Source organism: Siniperca chuatsi, linkage group LG2, assembly GCF_020085105.1.
Source record: "Siniperca chuatsi isolate FFG_IHB_CAS linkage group LG2, ASM2008510v1, whole genome shotgun sequence".
Taxonomy (NCBI): Eukaryota; Metazoa; Chordata; class Actinopteri; order Centrarchiformes; family Sinipercidae; genus Siniperca; species Siniperca chuatsi.
The window spans coordinates 16,695,028-16,713,880 of NC_058043.1; the positions used below are offsets into that span (position 1 = coordinate 16,695,028).

Below are 18,853 nucleotides of genomic sequence, written 5' to 3' on the forward strand. Positions count from 1 at the left end.
TCCTAATTTAATGCATGCATTACATTGCAATACATTACATTTATTTAGCAGACGCTTTTTTCTGCACTGGTCAGATATCTCTTCCAATCTCATATGTTCATGTGAGCTTCCCAGGTATTTTATTTGTTTGTTATTCGACTTCTCTAAGAGACCTTTCCCTGTTTACAGTAGTGTCTTAATTTCCTAGTGTAGCGCACAATGATGTTAGTCAGTGTTTACCAGAATCCCTACCTCATCTCCTCTTCTTGTTTGCAGCGTTACATACATTAACAACACGCTGGCCTTACAGTACTGGCTTACACAACACATTAAAGACCATCCCATACAACTACAATGGTAAGATAAAAAAATGTATTATAAATGAAATTATCATGTTAATTTCCTTTTGATTACATACTTTCATCTCTGCATGGTTACTTAAGCCATACAGGAACATAAACTCTGCGCTAAATGATGATGGATATTAATGGTAAATGAGAAACCACAAGAAGTTCTCATTGAATAATTTCTGTTTTCCAAGATGATATTTTTCTGACTGAAATGTACAGAGTACATTAACTCATCTGACCATTGTTATCATCATGTGTCATCATTTTCAACCAATACACTACACTTAATTAAGTACTAGTGTTAAGAAAGATAAATAGCTTTTTTCTTTCTCTAAACTCTATTAACCGTAAGTAACATGAACCACACAGTTACACATACCTCATTTGGGTGGCACATTTTTCCAAATACTTACAGGACAAGCATTTGTAGCATCAGAGGCTCCCAGAGGAACCAAACAATAAGCAATGCTAGCACCATGCACCCATCGAACTCATAAAACTACGGAGGAACAGAAACCAACTTCTTTAGATCTCTATTTACCACCATACAGAACTAAATTGAACTTGATGAGTTTACGTTCTAGTCACAATACTGATACTCTGAACAAGGAGCTTCACCGCCTGCAATTTTTTCTGTGCTGTTTAGTAACAGGATGCTGAAATACATCTGACATGTAATTAACAGAAGCATTCAGTGCACCTTGGGCATTTGTGAGCTGAAGGCTATATTTGCTTTAAGTCCTAATAAGACTGTAAAGAAAGGCCAGACATATTGAATATCACCTTTTATTGTAACTTAATCACACCACAAGAGAATACTTTCACAGCATCCTAGGTGTCATATTTCTTTGGAGAGAAAGCACAACAGTATAATGGACCATAATAGGATCTTAAATTAGCTTCAGCTAAACACTACACCCTATTCTCAAGAGATGTTTGAAACAATGTCAAACAATACCAAAGGTGTGTTTGATGGTATGGCAAACTTAAATGTGTGCATGCAGATTGCAAACATAATCCTGTAAAAAAGACTTTCTGGCCCACATTCACGAAGATTTTGTGTAATAGCTTAATTTCCTAATTTTCATTTATATAAAAACAGTCCTATAGTAACTAAAAAATACAATATATATAAATTATTCCTTGTAGTTAAACCACTTTGCACAAAATACGACATAATGAGGTGCAAAGTCATAACCAGTTGGTTGGTTTTTGGACACGAATCTGGGGTTTTGTTTAATGTTTGTTTTTGTTTTTGTATTCTACAGGATAAGGTGACACCAGTTGTGATGATGAGGTGGGGAAGCCATCGGATATCATTCTTCTACAACAAGCTCAGTGACCTAAACAGGAGGGCTGCCCCTGTGTGGTGTCCAGAGATTTCAGTATAAAAGAAGCACTCCCAGACACGTCAAAAGTTTTGGACTGACAGGCTGCCAACGAAGGTGAGTCTTCTATCATGCTTTTTGGAGTGATCAGTGCTTTTATTAATTTATTAAGTGTTCAAGAACAGTTCTTTTGCGAGATCACATAAAGTTGGTGATTTCAGCTTTAGTGAGCCCTGCATGTTTTTCTTTTTATAATGACTTTTACTTTTTTTTTAGTATCCACAAAGCAACTGTATCACTTGGCAACAAAAAGGTAAATGACGTTCATGCAACTAGTGACTTGACTGAAAAAAGGTTACTAAATTAAAGATGTATTAATAAGCCATGCACTATTTATTTTATTGAATCTAATCTTAAAATATCTTTCTTTAAAGATGAATTTCATTATTTAATTTATACTTTATTTATTTTTACAGAAGTGCCATGAGTACGGACGCGGAAATGGAGTGTTTTGGCCCGGCGGCCATTTACCTCCGGAAATCTGAAAGGGAGAGATTAGAGGCTCAAAACACTCCCTTTGATGCCAAAACAGCTTACTATGTGGCTGAGCCCACTCAGATATATGTGAAGGGGAAACTAGTGAAGAAGGAGGGTGGCAAAGCCACAGTTGAAATTCAGGGCGGGAAGGTATGTAGACATCTTTTGTCTTATAGTACAATAGACAGAGGTAAAGGTAATGACTACATACCCTCACACTTTATTTCATAAAGGTGCTGCACATTCTTTGAAATAATTCTTCACTGTTTTGGTTCAGACGCTCACTGTAAAGGATGATGACATCTTCCCCATGAATCCTCCAAAGTTCGATAAGATTGAGGACATGGCCATGATGACCCACCTCAGTGAGCCTTCCGTGCTGTATAACCTCAAAGAGCGCTATGCAGCATGGATGATCTATGTAAGACCACCAGTTTAAACATTAAACAAAACTTGTTGTACTGTGTATATATAGTATATATTAAGTAATACAGCAAGTATGAAGGTGACATCTAATATATATGTCCTCTTCTTAAAACAGACCTACTCAGGGCTGTTCTGCGTGACTGTGAACCCCTACAAGTGGCTCCCAGTGTATGACTCAGTGGTTGTCTCAGCGTACAGAGGCAAAAAAAGGATTGAGGCTCCACCCCACATCTTCTCCATCTCGGATAATGCCTATCAGTTCATGCTCCAAGGTATCAATCAGTTTGTACGTTACAATCGGCCCTGAATAGCCATGGTGACATGCTGGTGACTGCTGTAATATGAAAAATATAATGCAGTATTACTATTTAGGATAAATGAATGCAATAATACAATATGTGTGTTCAAATGTCATTCTCTCAACAGATCGTGAGAATCAGTCAATCCTGATTACGTAAGTCAATGCTAAAGAGACTGATATAAATATTTATTTCTGTACTGTGTTATGTCTGACTTAAACCAACACATTGTCTGCATTCTAGTGGAGAATCTGGTGCAGGAAAGACTGTCAACACCAAACGTGTCATCCAGTACTTTGCGACAATCGCAGTGTCTGGAGGAAAGAAATCAGAACACGTTTCTGGCAAGATGCAGGTAAAAGAAGTTGAACAATATTAATATGAAATCTGAAATGAAAAGAAGCAGAGTATTGTCACATTGACAAAATGAATGTCATTTGAAGGGGTCAGTGAGTCAGTTCCTGGAAAAATTCAGGTAAAAATGTGATATACTGTACATATATATATCTATGAAAATGTAAATACAAACAAGTCATGTAACATTGTTTTAAGGGGTCGCTGGAAGATCAAATCATTGCAGCCAATCCCCTGCTGGAGGCTTATGGCAATGCCAAAACTGTGAGGAATGACAACTCATCCCGCTTTGTAAGTTTTAGTTCACTAAATCCTGCTGCTTTAAAATAGTGTCTGTTTTTAAGATGGTCTGCTAGTCCTCTAGTCTCAGTATTTTTGTTTGTCTTACACTATAGAATATAATATCAAAATTTAGAAGCATGCTGTTTTTGTTAGAACTAAATATTTTTTTGGTAGGTTAATATGATTTTATCCTTTTAAGTATCCCGTTGTTTCTGCTGCACTCTGTGTAGTGGAAGTGGAAAGACTTGTAATAGGATTCAAATAACAACATTTACTACGAAATGTAGTATAAGGCACAAATTTGTCACAAATTGACCACACTGATAACTGCATTCTTCTGTAGGGTAAATTCATCAGAATCCATTTTGGATCAACTGGAAAGTTGGCTTCAGCTGATATTGAAACATGTAAGCTTCCAGCCTATCATTATCTAGAAGGTATGATGAAAGGACAAACTGTAAACAAGCTTATTTCATGTCTTGTTTATAGATCTGCTGGAGAAGTCTCGAGTGACGTTCCAGCTGTCTGCTGAGAGGAGCTACCACATCTTCTATCAGCTCGCTACAGGCCACAAACCTGAGCTAATAGGTGCAAGATATTTTATTTTTAAAGGTCATTCATTACCTGCTGCATAGTGCATATTTACAAGAATTAACCACATGCGCTTTCTTTTGTCAGAGGCTCTCCTCATCACCACCAACCCATACGACTTTCCCATGATCAGTCATGGTGAAATCACTGTCAAGAGTATCGATGACGTTGAGGAGTTCATTGCCACTGATGTGAGTACACACACTGCAAAATCCAAAACGTTAAAAGTGATAACATATTGCACATACTGTAAAGGTTCCTCAGATTTACTGAAAGACAAAAATATTGTAAATAACCTAATAGAAATGTGCTAAAATAAATCTATGTTTTTGATGATTCATTCTGCAGACTGCCATTGATATCCTGGGATTCACTGCAGAAGAAAAGATGGGCATTTACAAGCTGACTGGAGCTGTGATGCATCATGGAAACATGAAGTTCAAACAGAAACAGCGTGAAGAGCAAGCAGAGCCCGATGGCACAGAGGGTAAAGGCTGAAGTAACATTTCTTAATTGTGCAACAAATTTATCATCACTAACATACAGCAATGATTTATTTTTGTCACGTCATACATTTAATTAGATACATACATGCATACACTTTTACGTATTTGTTTATTCAGTCATGCTTCCACAATTGAGAATGATTGCATTGTAAAAGTTAGGGTGCTGCAGGGTGTCTCGGCTTATACTTAAGGCCAGGGTTAGGAGTCCAGATAACTGAAGGGAGCTTAGAGTAGACCTGCATTGACTTTGCATTGAAAAGAAGCCAGTGAGGTAGTTTGGGCATCTGATAAGGATGCTTCCCAAGGTATGTAATCTGGGCACATCTAATCGGGAGAAGGCCCTGGGGCAGACTGAGAGCTGGAGGATTTGGCTAAGGAGAACTACTCTGCTGAGCCTTCTGTCCCAGTGACTTGGATCCAAATAAGCAGCACAGGATAAATGGATGGATTTTGTAAAAATAATGTAGATTCTCATATCATCACCAATCACCTTTTGTAACTTATTAGCATCATTTAGTGATGTGGGTAATCTTTGTGGTTTCTGTTTTTTATCAGAGGCTGATAAAATCGCCTACCTCATGGGCCTGAACTCTGCTGATATGCTCAAAGCTTTATGTTACCCAAGAGTCAAGGTCGGCAATGAAATGGTGGTTAAAGGTCAAACTGTGTCGCAGGTAATTTACATAAAAATATTAGTTTATGAACATAAATGTATTAATTAATATAAAAATACGACTTGTTCCATTTAACCGGAACTTCAGCTCTTTCAATCATTAGGTGCATAATGCAGTGATGGCTCTCAGCAAGTCTGTCTATGAGAAAATGTTCTTGTGGATGGTCGTCAGAATCAATGAGATGTTGGATACCAAGCAGCCCAGAAACTTTTATATCGGTGTCTTGGACATTGCAGGGTTTGAAATCTTTGATGTAAGTAAACAGCACATTGCACTTCTTAAGTTTTACAGAGTGCACCAGCACATTGAAAGTTTGACACTGTGTCTTCTTTCTTATTTCAAGTTCAACAGCTTGGAGCAGCTTTGCATCAACTTCACCAATGAAAAACTGCAACAGTTTTTCAACCACCACATGTTCGTCCTGGAGCAAGAAGAGTACAAGAAAGAGGGAATTGAATGGGAATTCATTGACTTTGGCATGGACTTGGCTGCCTGCATTGAGCTTATAGAGAAGGTACTACAGGAGACAATTTTAACAATGATGAAAAAATAATTATCCCCACCATAGTATGACAGTACAGGACTTTTTATTTTGTGTTATTTGTGTTATTGTTAACAGCCAATGGGCATCTTCTCCATCCTTGAAGAGGAGTGCATGTTCCCTAAGGCTACAGACATCACCTTCAAGAACAAACTGTATGACCAGCATCTTGGTAAAAGTGCCCCCTTCCAGAAACCCAAACCTACAAAAGGCAAAGCTGAGGCCCATTTCGCCCTGATGCACTACGCTGGCACTGTTGATTACAATGTTGTTGGCTGGCTGGATAAGAACAAAGACCCCCTGAACGACTCAGTGGTTCAGCTCTACCAGAAGTCTTCAGTGAAGCTGTTGGCTCACCTCTATGCATCACATGCCTCAACAGAAGGTAATTTTTTATTTTTTATTTAAGGTACTACACAACATGTAAGATAGAAGGAAATGTAATTTATCACAGCCATTTCAGCCACATCACCAGTACATTTCATAGTTTTTTACAGGGAAGGAATAAGGGAAGCTGAGCAGGTTTATACAAAGTCACCCCCAAACAATTTAAGATAAAACTATAAAAAGTATATTCAGCAACATCAGTACAATCATACTTGGAAATAATTTCTACCAAATTGAAAAATTAAGATTTTAAATGCTTTTTACAGATGGCAAAGGTGGAAAGAAAGCTGGCAAGGCAAAGAAGGGTGGCTCCTTCCAGACCGTATCGGCTCTCTTCAGGGTAATATTTAATTTCACAAATACATTTTATGGTCACTTTTAAATACTTATATGAAAGACTGTGTCTCCACTGTACAGGGGATTCATAATAGAAGATCCTAACACAAAGCTTTAGACAAGAAGCATGCATGTAGTTTATCAGTGAAAGATTTCTTGCTGCAGATCAAGGTGGTGTATTGATTAGGGAGACCTTCAACATCGGTGGTCTGGGTTCAATCTCCTGGTAAAGCACACTGTGGGAGAAGCAAGCAAAATGACAAATTTCTTGCTCAGATTATCGGTAAAATATTTATTAATGAGGTAAAAACAAAAACATATCATGTTTTTGCCACCATTGCTATGTTTTGTTCCGTGGGGTTATGTTCTCTAAAAGCTATGAAAAATGTAGGGTAGTGTAGTCATGGCAGTGTCAAAATTTGGGGGAAAATAGAAATTATAAATGCTTTGTCCATCAACAGGAAAACTTGGGTAAGCTGATGACCAATTTAAGGAGCACTCACCCACACTTTGTGCGCTGTCTGATTCCCAATGAATCAAAAACACCAGGTAGGTCCCAAAACAGTCGTGTGTATGACTGACCAAAGTCTCATTTTTCTCACAACAATTCGAATGAGGGAGGTCTTTATGCCGTTGTTTTTTATATAATCACCTCATGAACCCTTAACTCACTTGCATTCATCTACTGTGCGGTTAGTCTGTCTGTCCCATAGTTGCTGTTTCAAAGCAGGGCGATGTGTCCTTGTTACTGTTTAAGGTCTCATGGAGAACTTCCTGGTCATCCACCAGCTGAGGTGTAACGGTGTGCTGGAAGGTATCAGGATCTGCAGGAAAGGTTTCCCCAGCAGAATCCTTTATGGTGACTTCAAGCAGAGGTACAGTAGCTATTTTTGTACCTCTTAGTCCATATATGTTGATTCTGTTCTGTTGATGATCTGATTTAAATAAATCCTTTCAGATACAAAGTATTGAATGCTAGTGTCATCCCTGAGGGACAGTTCATTGACAACAAGAAGGCCTCAGAGAAACTACTGGAATCCATAAGCGTGGACAAATCACAGTACAGATTTGGCCATACCAAGGTAAATGAACACACTTAATTACAGTCATGAAAGGATGAAATCACTGTGTAGCTTGAGGTTAAGTCAATGTTATTACATCTATCATCAGGTATTCTTCAAGGCTGGACTACTGGGTATGCTTGAGGAGATGAGAGATGAGAAACTGGTTGAACTGGTCACAATGACTCAGGCTCTCTGCAGAGGTTTCCTGATGAGACGAGAATTTGCCAAAATGATGCAGAGAAGGTGGGCTTAGTATTTTGTAAGCTACAAATACACTGTGGCACTTACAAAAAAAGCATTGAAATAAATATTATTTGTTATAGGTGTGGGATGATACAGTGTTATAAATAAAAAAAAATTACATACAACTTATTGATGACAGCATGTATCAGTGCAGGTTTAGTTGAATGTACAGCTCACACTGATTCTTTATAGTGTATCTCAGTGGGCTTTTCATCTGGGGCCTAATTTTACTTACTATTTTATGGATTTAATTATTTGTAATTATTAAGTCCAGTGCAAACAAAGTGTGATCGCAGTACAGTGATGATTGTCTTTTTTTTTTTTTTTTGCTCATACCCTGGACTTTGACTCAGTCACTGCCAAAGATCATTAATGCTACTCAAAGCTACAGATATAAAAAAAATTACTTAATGAGCAAAAGTATTGAGGCTATGAAGTGAAGTACTTCTTATTGCTCTTTTTCCGATCAAAATACTGTATGTAATCTACATTATGTTGTGCAGGTTATGCACAACATAATAGGTTTAAGCAGCATATTCTTCACACTTCCAAGAACTGTGATTGTGAATGAAGTTACTGGAAGTGACTTGCGGTGTAGAGTCTGTGCTAGTGTATGGGGATAGGTAGGGTTGCTTCAAAGTGGTCACTAATTAATGCAGTTCAGTACAGTATATACTGTAACAGTGGGGGGGAAAGTATATGACTGACATCCTAATGATATAATGAGTCTGCTCCTCTAGCTTTGTACAGGAATGAAAGATATAAATTTTGGTCTTATTTCCTGACTAAAATCTTCATAGTTATTGAATATAAGGTTTTATTTTATCTTGATAGTCCAAAATAAGTCAAGCAAAAGAAATATTAGGGTCAAGGAGCAGTTGCTGGATCACAGATAGTTGGATACTGAACCTTGAGTAAACCTCAGACAGCTGTGGACAGCGTTTTCCATGGGGAATCAGGGTCAGGTTTCAGGCTCAATTAATATATACTTTTGATAACAGTAGGTTGAGACTACATAATTACTGTAAATCTCTACTTAACTGCAGTTCTTGATCAGATAGACCACATGATCTTTTTCCTACTTTGGAAAGAGTTAAGCTGTTCAGATTTAATTTCTACACTCAAAAAGGGATGTAAGGGATGCAGCAATAAAGTTTCACCTAACTGTCCTATTATCTTAAAGTTTAAAGTGTGTGTGTTTTCTACAAAACTGGCAAGAGAAGTAAAATTCTGCCTTTTTTTCTGTCACCAGGGAAGCCATTTACTCCATCCAATACAACATCCGCTCATTCATGAATGTCAAAACCTGGCCATGGATGAAGCTGTACTTCAGAATAAAGCCTCTTCTGAAGAGTGCAGAGACTGAAAAAGAGATGGCGCAAATGAAAGAGGACTTTGAAAAGACCAAAGAGGAGCTAGCAAAGGCTCTGGCTAAGAAGAAAGAACTGGAGGAGAAGATGGTTTCTCTGCTGCAAGAGAAGAATGACCTGTTGTTGCAAGTGCAATCTGTAAGCTGGATCATCACACCGCATGTGCATGTCTACTAAATCTCCTACATCAAATTACTGCTTTGGCAAAGATGTGAACCTGTTTGCATTGACTTTTAGGAAAGTGAAAACCTCAGTGATGCAGAGGAAAGGTGTGAGGGGCTCATTAAAGCAAAAATCCAGCTTGAGGCTAAAGTCAAAGAGACGGCTGAGAGACTGGAGGATGAGGAAGAGGTCAATGCTGAGCTGACTGCAAAGAAGAGGAAACTGGAGGACGAGTGCTCTGAGTTGAAGAAAGACATTGATGACTTGGAGCTCACCCTGGCCAAAGTGGAAAAGGAGAAACATGCCACTGAGAACAAGGTTCGTGTCTCTCGTTTCAGATTACTAAACTGTGCTTATCAGAAATAAACTCTGATCAAATATTAAATGATTTTATTTATATAAACTATTTAGGTTAAAAACCTGGTGGAGGAAATGACATCTCAAGATGAGACCATTGTCAAGTTGACCAAAGAGAAGAAAGCCCTCCAAGAGGCCCATCAGCAGACCCTTGATGATCTGCAGGCAGAGGAAGACAAAGTCAACACTCTGACAAAGGCCAAGACCAAGCTGGAGCAGCAAGTGGACGATGTAAGAAGCTGTGTATTTGTTTGAAACGATTTTTCTGTATTTCCACTGGTATTCATTACACTATATGTGAATGCACTAGATTGAAGGTTCCTTGGAGCAAGAGAGGAAGCTCCGTATGGATCTGGAGCGATCAAAAAGGAAGCTCGAAGGAGATCTGAAACTGGCTCTTGAATCTATCATGGATTTGGAGAATGAGAAGCAGCAGTCTGATGAGAAAATAAAGAAGTATGTGAGAATGAGAACTTAATTTATGACCTCTACAATTCCCAAAATAACAGTGAACATCTAACATGTTTTATTATTTTTTCTAACAAAGGAGGGACTTTGAGATGAGCCAGCTTCTCAGCAAGATAGAAGATGAACAGATACTTGGTGTCCAACTTCATAAGAAGATCAAGGAACTGCAGGTAATGTATAAATATGTGTTTGGGCTTTGTGGAAGGAAATCGTGTTGAATGTTTGTGATTGTGTCTCAGTCAAAAATACATGTTTACATTAATGTTTCAAATGGAAGTAACTGAAGTATGGATGGACAAAATGAAATTCAGAAGCACAGTTATTTTCCACTCACTAAAATTACTCCCAGACCTTTTTGTTTCACTTAAATCTTTATAATTAAGCTATTTGAAAAACTATAACAAATGCAGGATTAGTGAACAGAAGTGAATTCTTCTTTAAAATGTCATAACAAGCTAATCAGTATAGGCTTCAATTGAGAGTGTCCTGTTTAACTGCTATTTCACAGGCCTTTCTGCTCTGACTAAGAGAAAAGTGGTTTATACCAATTTTGAAATGTTGAGTTGTTCAGTTGATTTTCTCTGTATTATCATGAATTACATTATCTTATTTTTTTGAGAATACAATTTACAATGCAGTCAAAGCCAAGTCAAACCTACTATAACTAACATTTTGAGCATTTGAAATAAGGCTTGGCATACAGGTCATTTGAACATGACTATGTTTTGGGTTTTTTTGTTTTGTTTTTTTTATCACAGGCTCGTATTGAGGAACTAGAAGAAGAGATTGAGGCTGAGCGGGCTGCTCGGGCCAAGGTGGAGAAGCAGAGGTCTGATCTCTCCAGGGAACTTGAGGAGATCAGCGAGAGGCTGGAAGAAGCTGGTGGAGCAACGTCTGTTCAGATTGAGATGAACAAAAAGCGGGAGGCAGAGTTTCAGAAGCTGCGTCGGGATCTCGAAGAGTCTGCCCTGCAGCATGAGGCCACCACTGCAGCTCTCCGCAAGAAGCAGGCTGACAGTGTGGCAGAGCTGGGAGAACAGATTGATAACCTCCAGAGAGTCAAACAGAAGCTGGAGAAAGAGAAAAGCGAATACAGGATGGAGATCGACGACCTCAGCAGCAATATGGAGACTATTGCCAAATCAAAAGTAAAATTTACACTTTACTTTTATTTAAAGAATGATAATTACCACAATTCATGTTTTATCTTACAGAAGCATTATGACTACAATGGACTTAACATCATGTTGATTTGTGTCTTTAGGGTAACCTGGAGAAAATGTGCCGTTCTCTCGAGGATCAACTAAGTGAATTAAAGACCAAGAATGAAGAGCATGTACGTCAGTTAAATGAAATGAATGTTCAAAGATCAAGACTGATGACTGAAAATGGTGAGTGTAACATCTGGGATGAGAATAATAAAACAATCTGAACCTGCAATGTTTCAGAAAACATTATAATGTAAGTTAACACTAAGCACTAACCAAAGATGTTGGACAATTTTTTCTCAGGGGAATTTGGTCATCAGTTGGAGGAAAAGGAGTCTCTTGTTTCACAGCTTACGAGGGGAAAACAGGCTTTTATTCACCAAATTGAGGAGCTCAAAAGGCACCTTGAGGAAGAAGTTAAGGTACTGCAGGATGCTTTTGTTTAATGTAGCAACAAATGATCTAATGTATTTCTTAATAATAATAAATTTGAATTGCCACATTGTGTATTATCTCATTATTAGGCTAAGAACGCTCTGGCTCATGCTGTTCAGTCATCTCGTCATGACTGCGACCTGCTCAGAGAGCAGTATGAGGAGGAGCAGGAAGCCAAGTCTGAGCTGCAGCGGGCAATGTCCAAGGCCAACAGCGAGGTGGCCCAGTGGAGAGCCAAATACGAGACTGATGCCATTCAGCGCACTGAGGAGCTGGAGGAGGCCAAGTAAGTCATTGCAAGTTTAACTTATAAACACTATGACAAATTTAAGCACTGAACACTTTCAGTTGGTTGTTTGGGAGGGATGCACCTACACAGGAGCTTGAGTCTGACATCACACTGTTATCACAGCCATCGATTCTATAACTCATCACATTTTAACAGGAAAAAGCTTGCCCAGCGTCTTCAGGATGCAGAGGAATCCATCGAGGCTGTGAATGCAAAATGTGCCTCTCTGGAAAAGACAAAACAGAGACTGCTGGGTGAAGTGGAGGACCTGATGATCGATGTGGAGAGAGCTAACGCTCTGGCTGCTAACCTCGACAAGAAGCAAAGGAACTTTGACAAGGTTCGATATTTCTGTATAAACATACGGTTTTGACTGGTAACATGAGGTGACAAAAAACACTTATTTGTTTGTTGTACTTTCAGGTTCTTGCAGAGTGGAAGCAGAAGTATGAGGAGAGCCAGGCAGAGCTGGAGGGATCTCTGAAGGAAGCTCGTTCTCTCAGCACTGAGATGTTCAAGCTGAAAAATTCATATGAAGAAGCTTTGGACCAACTGGAGACCCTAAAGAGGGAGAACAAGAACCTGCAACGTAGGACAACAAATGCTGCATGTCACTGTTGACATTAAGTACATTTTTTACTAAATATGTGACACATTCATGATTGAAGAAAAACAAAAACTTGCAGCATATGGGAAGTTTGGGCTTTAGTGACAGGCCTGATCTTACCAGAGAAAATGAGATTTAGAATTTATGCAATACTATAATTACAACACTAAACTTTGTTGACAAAGAAATATTAATGTATTATGTGAATTTTTTTTTCTCAACAGAGGAAATCACAGATTTGACTGAACATATTGGTGAAGCAGGAAAGACAATTCATGAACTGGAAAAGGGGAAGAAGACAGTAGAGAACGAGAAAGCAGAAATCCAGACTGCCCTAGAGGAGGCGGAGGTATTTAAAATGACTTGACGAAAGATCCAAACAAGGAACTCTGGAATTAAGAATCTTCATCTTGATCCAAAAATTGCTGCCTTTGGTATACTTAATACTTCTTAAATCTCAAGTTTCCCACCTTACATTTTAATTTTGTAGGCTACACTGGAGCACGAAGAATCAAAGATCATCCGTGTCCAGCTGGAGCTCACCCAGGTGAAAAATGAAATTGACAGGAAAATCGCAGAGAAGGATGAGGAGATTGATCAGATCAAGAGGAATAGCCAGAGAGTGATTGAGTCCATGCAGAGCACTTTGGATGCTGAGGTCAGGAGCAGGAATGATGCCCAGAGAATCAAGAAGAAGATGGAGGGAGACCTCAACGAGATGGAGATTCAGCTGAGCCACGCCAACCGCCAGGCAGCTGAAGCCCAGAAACAGCTGAGAAACGTGCAGGGACTGCTTAAGGTCGGGCATAGATATGTAACAATATGTATGAAAATACATATACATGGCTCAAACGTGTAAATTGCTGAATGGAATTTGTATTATCTTGAATTCAGGATGCCCAGCTGCACCTTGATGACGCTCTCAGAGGTCAGGCAGACATGAAGGAGCAGGTTGCCATCGTGGAGCGCAGGAACAACCTGATGCTGGCTGAGATCGAGGAGCTGAGAGCTGCACTGGAGCAGACGGAGAGAAGCCGCAAAGTGGCTGAACAGGAGCTGGTTGATGTCAGCGAGCGTGTGGGGCTGCTGCACTCTCAGGTATCAGCCCAAAGGCTGACAAACAAGAATATAAACCTTGTTCTTCTATAATTCAACACATGGAAATTCATTTTTGCTTCTTTAAAAAAAGAATACCAGCCTCATCAACACCAAGAAGAAGTTGGAAGGTGACCTTGTCCAGATCCAAGGTGAAGTGGAAGATGCTGTCCAGGAAGCAAGAAATGCTGAAGAAAAGGCCAAGAAGGCCATCACTGATGTGAGCCCTGTTTTAGTATTTTAGAATGTCCCTACTGCTTAATTTAAAACCCGGCTTCTTATACAGTAGGTCCAAGATTAGAGCTCAGAGTTAGTAGAATATACAACCTGTGTAATGGAAAAACAATCTCTGACAGCCATGGACAATACAATTAAGGATATGTTTAAACAATGTTGGAAACTATAGCTATACATATATTCTAGCAATTGTCAATGCAGCTTGGTTATATAACAGTAGTAGCAGCTCGAAGGAGTTCTAGCTCCAAGTTAATTAACAACAATTATAACTTTCTCAAGAAGGTGGTACACACAGCCCTAATGGCATTTTAGTGGAAATGTTTTATAACACAGACTTTTGTTCATTCAAAGTGAAGCTGAGATGTTTCAGACTTACAGTCGAGAATGACAGGTAGATAAAAGTACATTTTTGTTAGGATTTTATTGTTCTTTTAAAGTTCTTGCTTCTGTTAAACTAATCTGTAACAGTGAGTTAACTCAACAAGTGATCTTAGGGAAATATGACCCAAACCTGTGTGGAACAAAAAAAAATTACATTTACTTTATGGACATTATATTTATATAAATTTGTATTGTTTTACATTTACAGCTGAACACTATTCTCTAATAATCTACCCTTTTGTTTTACATTTGGCTGACAAATTAGGCCTTATTTTCCTTGATCATTCTGCTTATTGACCTTACAATTACTCCATGTTTAGGCTGCCATGATGGCTGAAGAGTTGAAGAAAGAGCAGGACACCAGTTCTCATTTGGAGAGGATGAAGAAGAACCTGGAGGTGACAGTGAAAGACCTGCAGCACCGTCTGGATGAAGCCGAGAGTCTGGCCATGAAGGGTGGCAAGAAGCAACTCCAGAAACTGGAGGCTAGGGTAAGGTCACTACAGAGAAAAGTTATTTTTAGTTTTAGTTTGGCTCTCAACCTTAAAACTGAACGTCAATACTGACTTTGTTTATTTTATTGGACTATTACTACTACTTGTAAGAAACCTGTTTACCTAACAAGCTCATAAAAATATTAATCTTATATTATTAGATCTCATGTTAATTATCTATTCAAACATATTCAGTCCTGTCACCATAAAATCTGCACTTCTTATCTCCAAGGTCCGAGAGCTTGAGTCTGAGGTCGAGGCTGAGCAGAGACGTGGAGCTGAAGCTGTGAAAGGTGCCCGGAAATATGAACGCAGAGTGAAGGAACTGACTTACCAGGTACAGAAAACCAAAACATGAATCACACATTGTACACCATCAAACAGTGAAGCAACTGCTTATTGTCAGATAATATTTTTCTGAAGCACTTCTATAACTTGTGCTGCTGAAAACAAACTGGATGTAGAATATGTTTCAAACCCCTAGAGGGCATGAATCACCATCAAATGTCTGAAGCTCCAACAGTGCTTGACATACTGAAGTGATATAGAGTAGACCACAGCTAAAAATAAACATGCAGCTATAAATACATGCTATTATGTGCTTATATTAGTATGACATTTATAGATCTGTTTAACAGGTTTTCACTATGAAAAATTGGAAAGAGGAGGAACTCATGTACACAGTTCTCACAGGCAGCTTGTTTTTACAGCACCGAAGGATCCCCTAAAGACTTTGTGCCGAGTGGTAAAGATGAAAATATGTGAATTTCCCTGCAGTTGTGCATTAATTCACATCTTCAGTGTGTGTGCGTAGCCTGTTTTGTTATCCTTGATCTTGTCAGTCTTTCTGAAGTGGCTTCACTGTGGAAGATGTACAAATGTGCTGTCTGCTCTCGAGTGGTTTGGAAGATATTTCTAAAACAATGGGAGGATGGTATTTGCTTTTAGTGTTGGCCTCAAACAGACTATACTGTTTACCGCCTCTAGACTGAGGAGGACAAGAAGAATATTGCCCGACTTCAGGATCTGGTGGACAAGCTGCAACTGAAAGTGAAGGCCTACAAAAGGCAGTCTGAGGAAGCTGTGAGTGTGAAGTAATCGACACATGCAACACAACTATGCGTCACACCAGTAGCACCTTTTCTAACACCAGAGGACTGACGGCATGATGCAGCATGATTTAATGACTGCTTGGTTTACATCTCATACAACTGGTAAGATTGTTCAAGAGATCACTGTTTTAACTTTGTGCTTTCCAGGAGGAGCAGGCCAACACTCACCTGTCCAGGTACAGGAAGGTGCAGCATGAGATGGAGGAGGCTCAGGAGCGAGCTGACATCGCAGAGTCTCAGATCAACAAGCTGAGAGCCAAAAGCCGTGAAATCGTCAGGGTATATTGATTTTCATTTCTTTTCATCAATAGTAATTACACTCTCTAATATTATTTATACAAGGAATTTCAGTATCTTGACAAAGTCTTTAACCACTAACTTCTCAATGTCTCTTTTGTATTGATTTAAAGGGAAAGGACGCTGAAGAATGAGCATCAGTCTTGACAAGACACAGTGCAAAACAATCATACAATATGTTTTTGTTTGATGTGTCAAGTGTGTAACAAGAAATAAATCTGCAAGCAATTGAATGGCTTTTTTTCTCCTTTAAGCTGTTTGTGTCACTTAATTCTTAATTCAAATGATATATCATATATATAATATAACAAAGTTTAAATGTAAGGTGATATACTTTTAAATAAGCAAAGTATGTAGAGAATTGTAGAAAAGGTTTCAGTCGTAGTCATCTGGACACTGTTTTCAGAATCAAGATGTTTTGGTTCCCATCCGGAAGTCATTCTCAAAAATGGTCAGAGAACTCAGAAATTTAAGCTACTCTGTGTTACTTAAGCCCTGCCCTCAGGAAGGAGTCTTCCTGAGTATCTGCTAATTACCCTGCCTAGTTTCACCTGAAACTGACAAGGTCAGTTTCAGGTGAAACTAGGCAATTGTCAGGTAATTATTTTCTACGATAGAACACTCCTGGACGAATGAGGGACTACACCGTCTTACGTAGAGAATTGACAATATTTTTACACAAATTAGGCAGTGTCTCAACTCTGGGGATTTATCTGAAAAATACAGTGTAATCACACAAAAACAATTTCACTCCATTAATTCACCAACTACATGCAGAGATTCCTTTATCATAGCCACTTAGTGCACCATAGAATTACATACATTACATGAATTAGTACACAATTGTCAATGAAAATCGCTTCCAGTGTCAGTATCAGGAAATGTAAATCTAATTGCTAATAGTAGCACTGGAAATAAACTGAGTGGTGTATTTTGTTTCTAAATTTGAGCCAGGTAGCTTCATCATTCAAAAGAATGTGTTTGTCAACTGTCGCCTGTTATCACATAAAAGTTCTCTGGGTTACGATAACTGCAAATCTTCACCTTGTGGTGATAATGTTACTGACAGACTAGAGACCTTACAGTTTTTTTATGTGCTTCAAAACATATGTTACACCATGTCAAGTTGTGGCCTAGTGATGAAAATAGACCTATTAGTAAACCACAACACACAGTGATATTTCTCCTTTTGCATGAGCAGTGATGGTCTCTGCTTAGGTAACTATACTGTAGGTTAATGATGATCATAAATACATTTATTGATGATTAATCTTTTCAGAATATAGATTTAAGCAAATGTAATGAAATACAGCATTTTACTTTTCACTGAATTGCCAATAATGAAATTACAACCTTACTTGACTTAAAAACGAATAACTTGCTGTGCATCACAAGCAAAATACTGCTTGAAGTAATCTAGTAATTTTAGGAAGATAAAGTTTAAAAAAAAGATAAGTAATAATAATTGACAGAAGGAATCTGGTCAGCACATACTGTAGGTGTAACAGACTTGGCCTTGTATTAAAATGTGTCTCAGCTGTAGCCTACATATATTTCACTTCTCAAATCCTATTGTTGAGGGTTCCACTTTAGAGATGTTTTTATGAAGAGTGGACTGTAGCAAAAGGACAGAGGGGGAAAATGTATCTGACCAAACTGTTGGGAGGAAAGAACAAAGAAAAATGTATCTGGAAGAAGGAGTACAGATGTTTCCAGACTGGGTTGGGCAACATGATAACATATACCATGATAAGAGATAAATGTGTCTACCATCAGAGGTTAGATTAGATTTTGCTACCTCTTTAATATCTCTATTGTGGGCAAATCTGCAAATCAGTAAGCAAGACTTCTCTGTGGCAATACTGCATTTACAGGATTGTGATGAAGTACCTTGATTTGTCAGGTATTTAAATTCACTATCAAGCTGTGTATTGATATTGTAGTATAAAGCTACATCTACCATGACAGACGATTTTATTCCGATTAGTTAACAACTTTTTACTACTTTATATAATGCGTATCGTACATCACGATTCCCATATTGTATTTTAATTTCTCATTCTATTATTACTTTTATTTGGGACCTAAGACTTAACAAATTACACAAAAGTGGTCATTTATTCTGTCTTATTAATTAATAATCCTTTAAAATTGTCTCTATCTGATAGCAAACATGTCAGCTCAGTGTTAGTAGTTGCTGCAGAACGCTGATACAGTAAGATTTGTCATACAGTAAATAAACACAATAGGATTTGTTTTTAAATCTTAAAACTACATATAAGCATCAGTAGACCAATTTGAACTTTACCTGCAAAACTACACTCCCATTTGAGAGTTGTAAATGACAGTGCCCTTTGTCAAACAGGAGACTAAAAGACCACCAAGGAAGTGAATGTTTTATATCAAAGGTTGTTCCACAGTAACACTTGAGGCAGTGACAAATG

The 18,853-nt window shown here is 38.3% G+C and overlaps 1 protein-coding gene across 1 annotated transcript; it reads left to right on the forward strand.

The window, feature by feature from the left end:
* Nucleotides 1–1,663: 1,663 nt before the first annotated feature.
* Nucleotides 1,664–16,642, forward strand: LOC122884167 (myosin heavy chain, fast skeletal muscle-like). The gene is made up of 41 exons (XM_044213634.1): nt 1,664–1,774; nt 1,934–1,970; nt 2,134–2,344; nt 2,472–2,615; nt 2,736–2,892; nt 3,047–3,074; nt 3,163–3,274; nt 3,472–3,564; nt 3,899–3,962; nt 4,045–4,143; nt 4,234–4,337; nt 4,495–4,633; nt 5,208–5,326; nt 5,430–5,579; nt 5,670–5,840; nt 5,946–6,252; nt 6,521–6,594; nt 7,052–7,139; nt 7,348–7,465; nt 7,549–7,672; nt 7,761–7,897; nt 9,150–9,405; nt 9,505–9,747; nt 9,841–10,017; nt 10,097–10,242; nt 10,334–10,424; nt 11,013–11,402; nt 11,519–11,645; nt 11,766–11,884; nt 11,987–12,183; nt 12,343–12,526; nt 12,610–12,775; nt 13,018–13,142; nt 13,284–13,592; nt 13,688–13,891; nt 13,983–14,108; nt 14,827–14,997; nt 15,233–15,337; nt 15,988–16,083; nt 16,260–16,391; nt 16,523–16,642. Exons 3-41 carry the CDS (start codon nt 2,141–2,143, stop codon nt 16,541–16,543), a joined length of 5,817 nt encoding a protein of 1,938 aa, XP_044069569.1. The 5' UTR covers nt 1,664–1,774; nt 1,934–1,970; nt 2,134–2,140; the 3' UTR covers nt 16,544–16,642.
* The last annotated feature ends 2,211 nt before the right edge of the window (nt 16,643–18,853 follow it).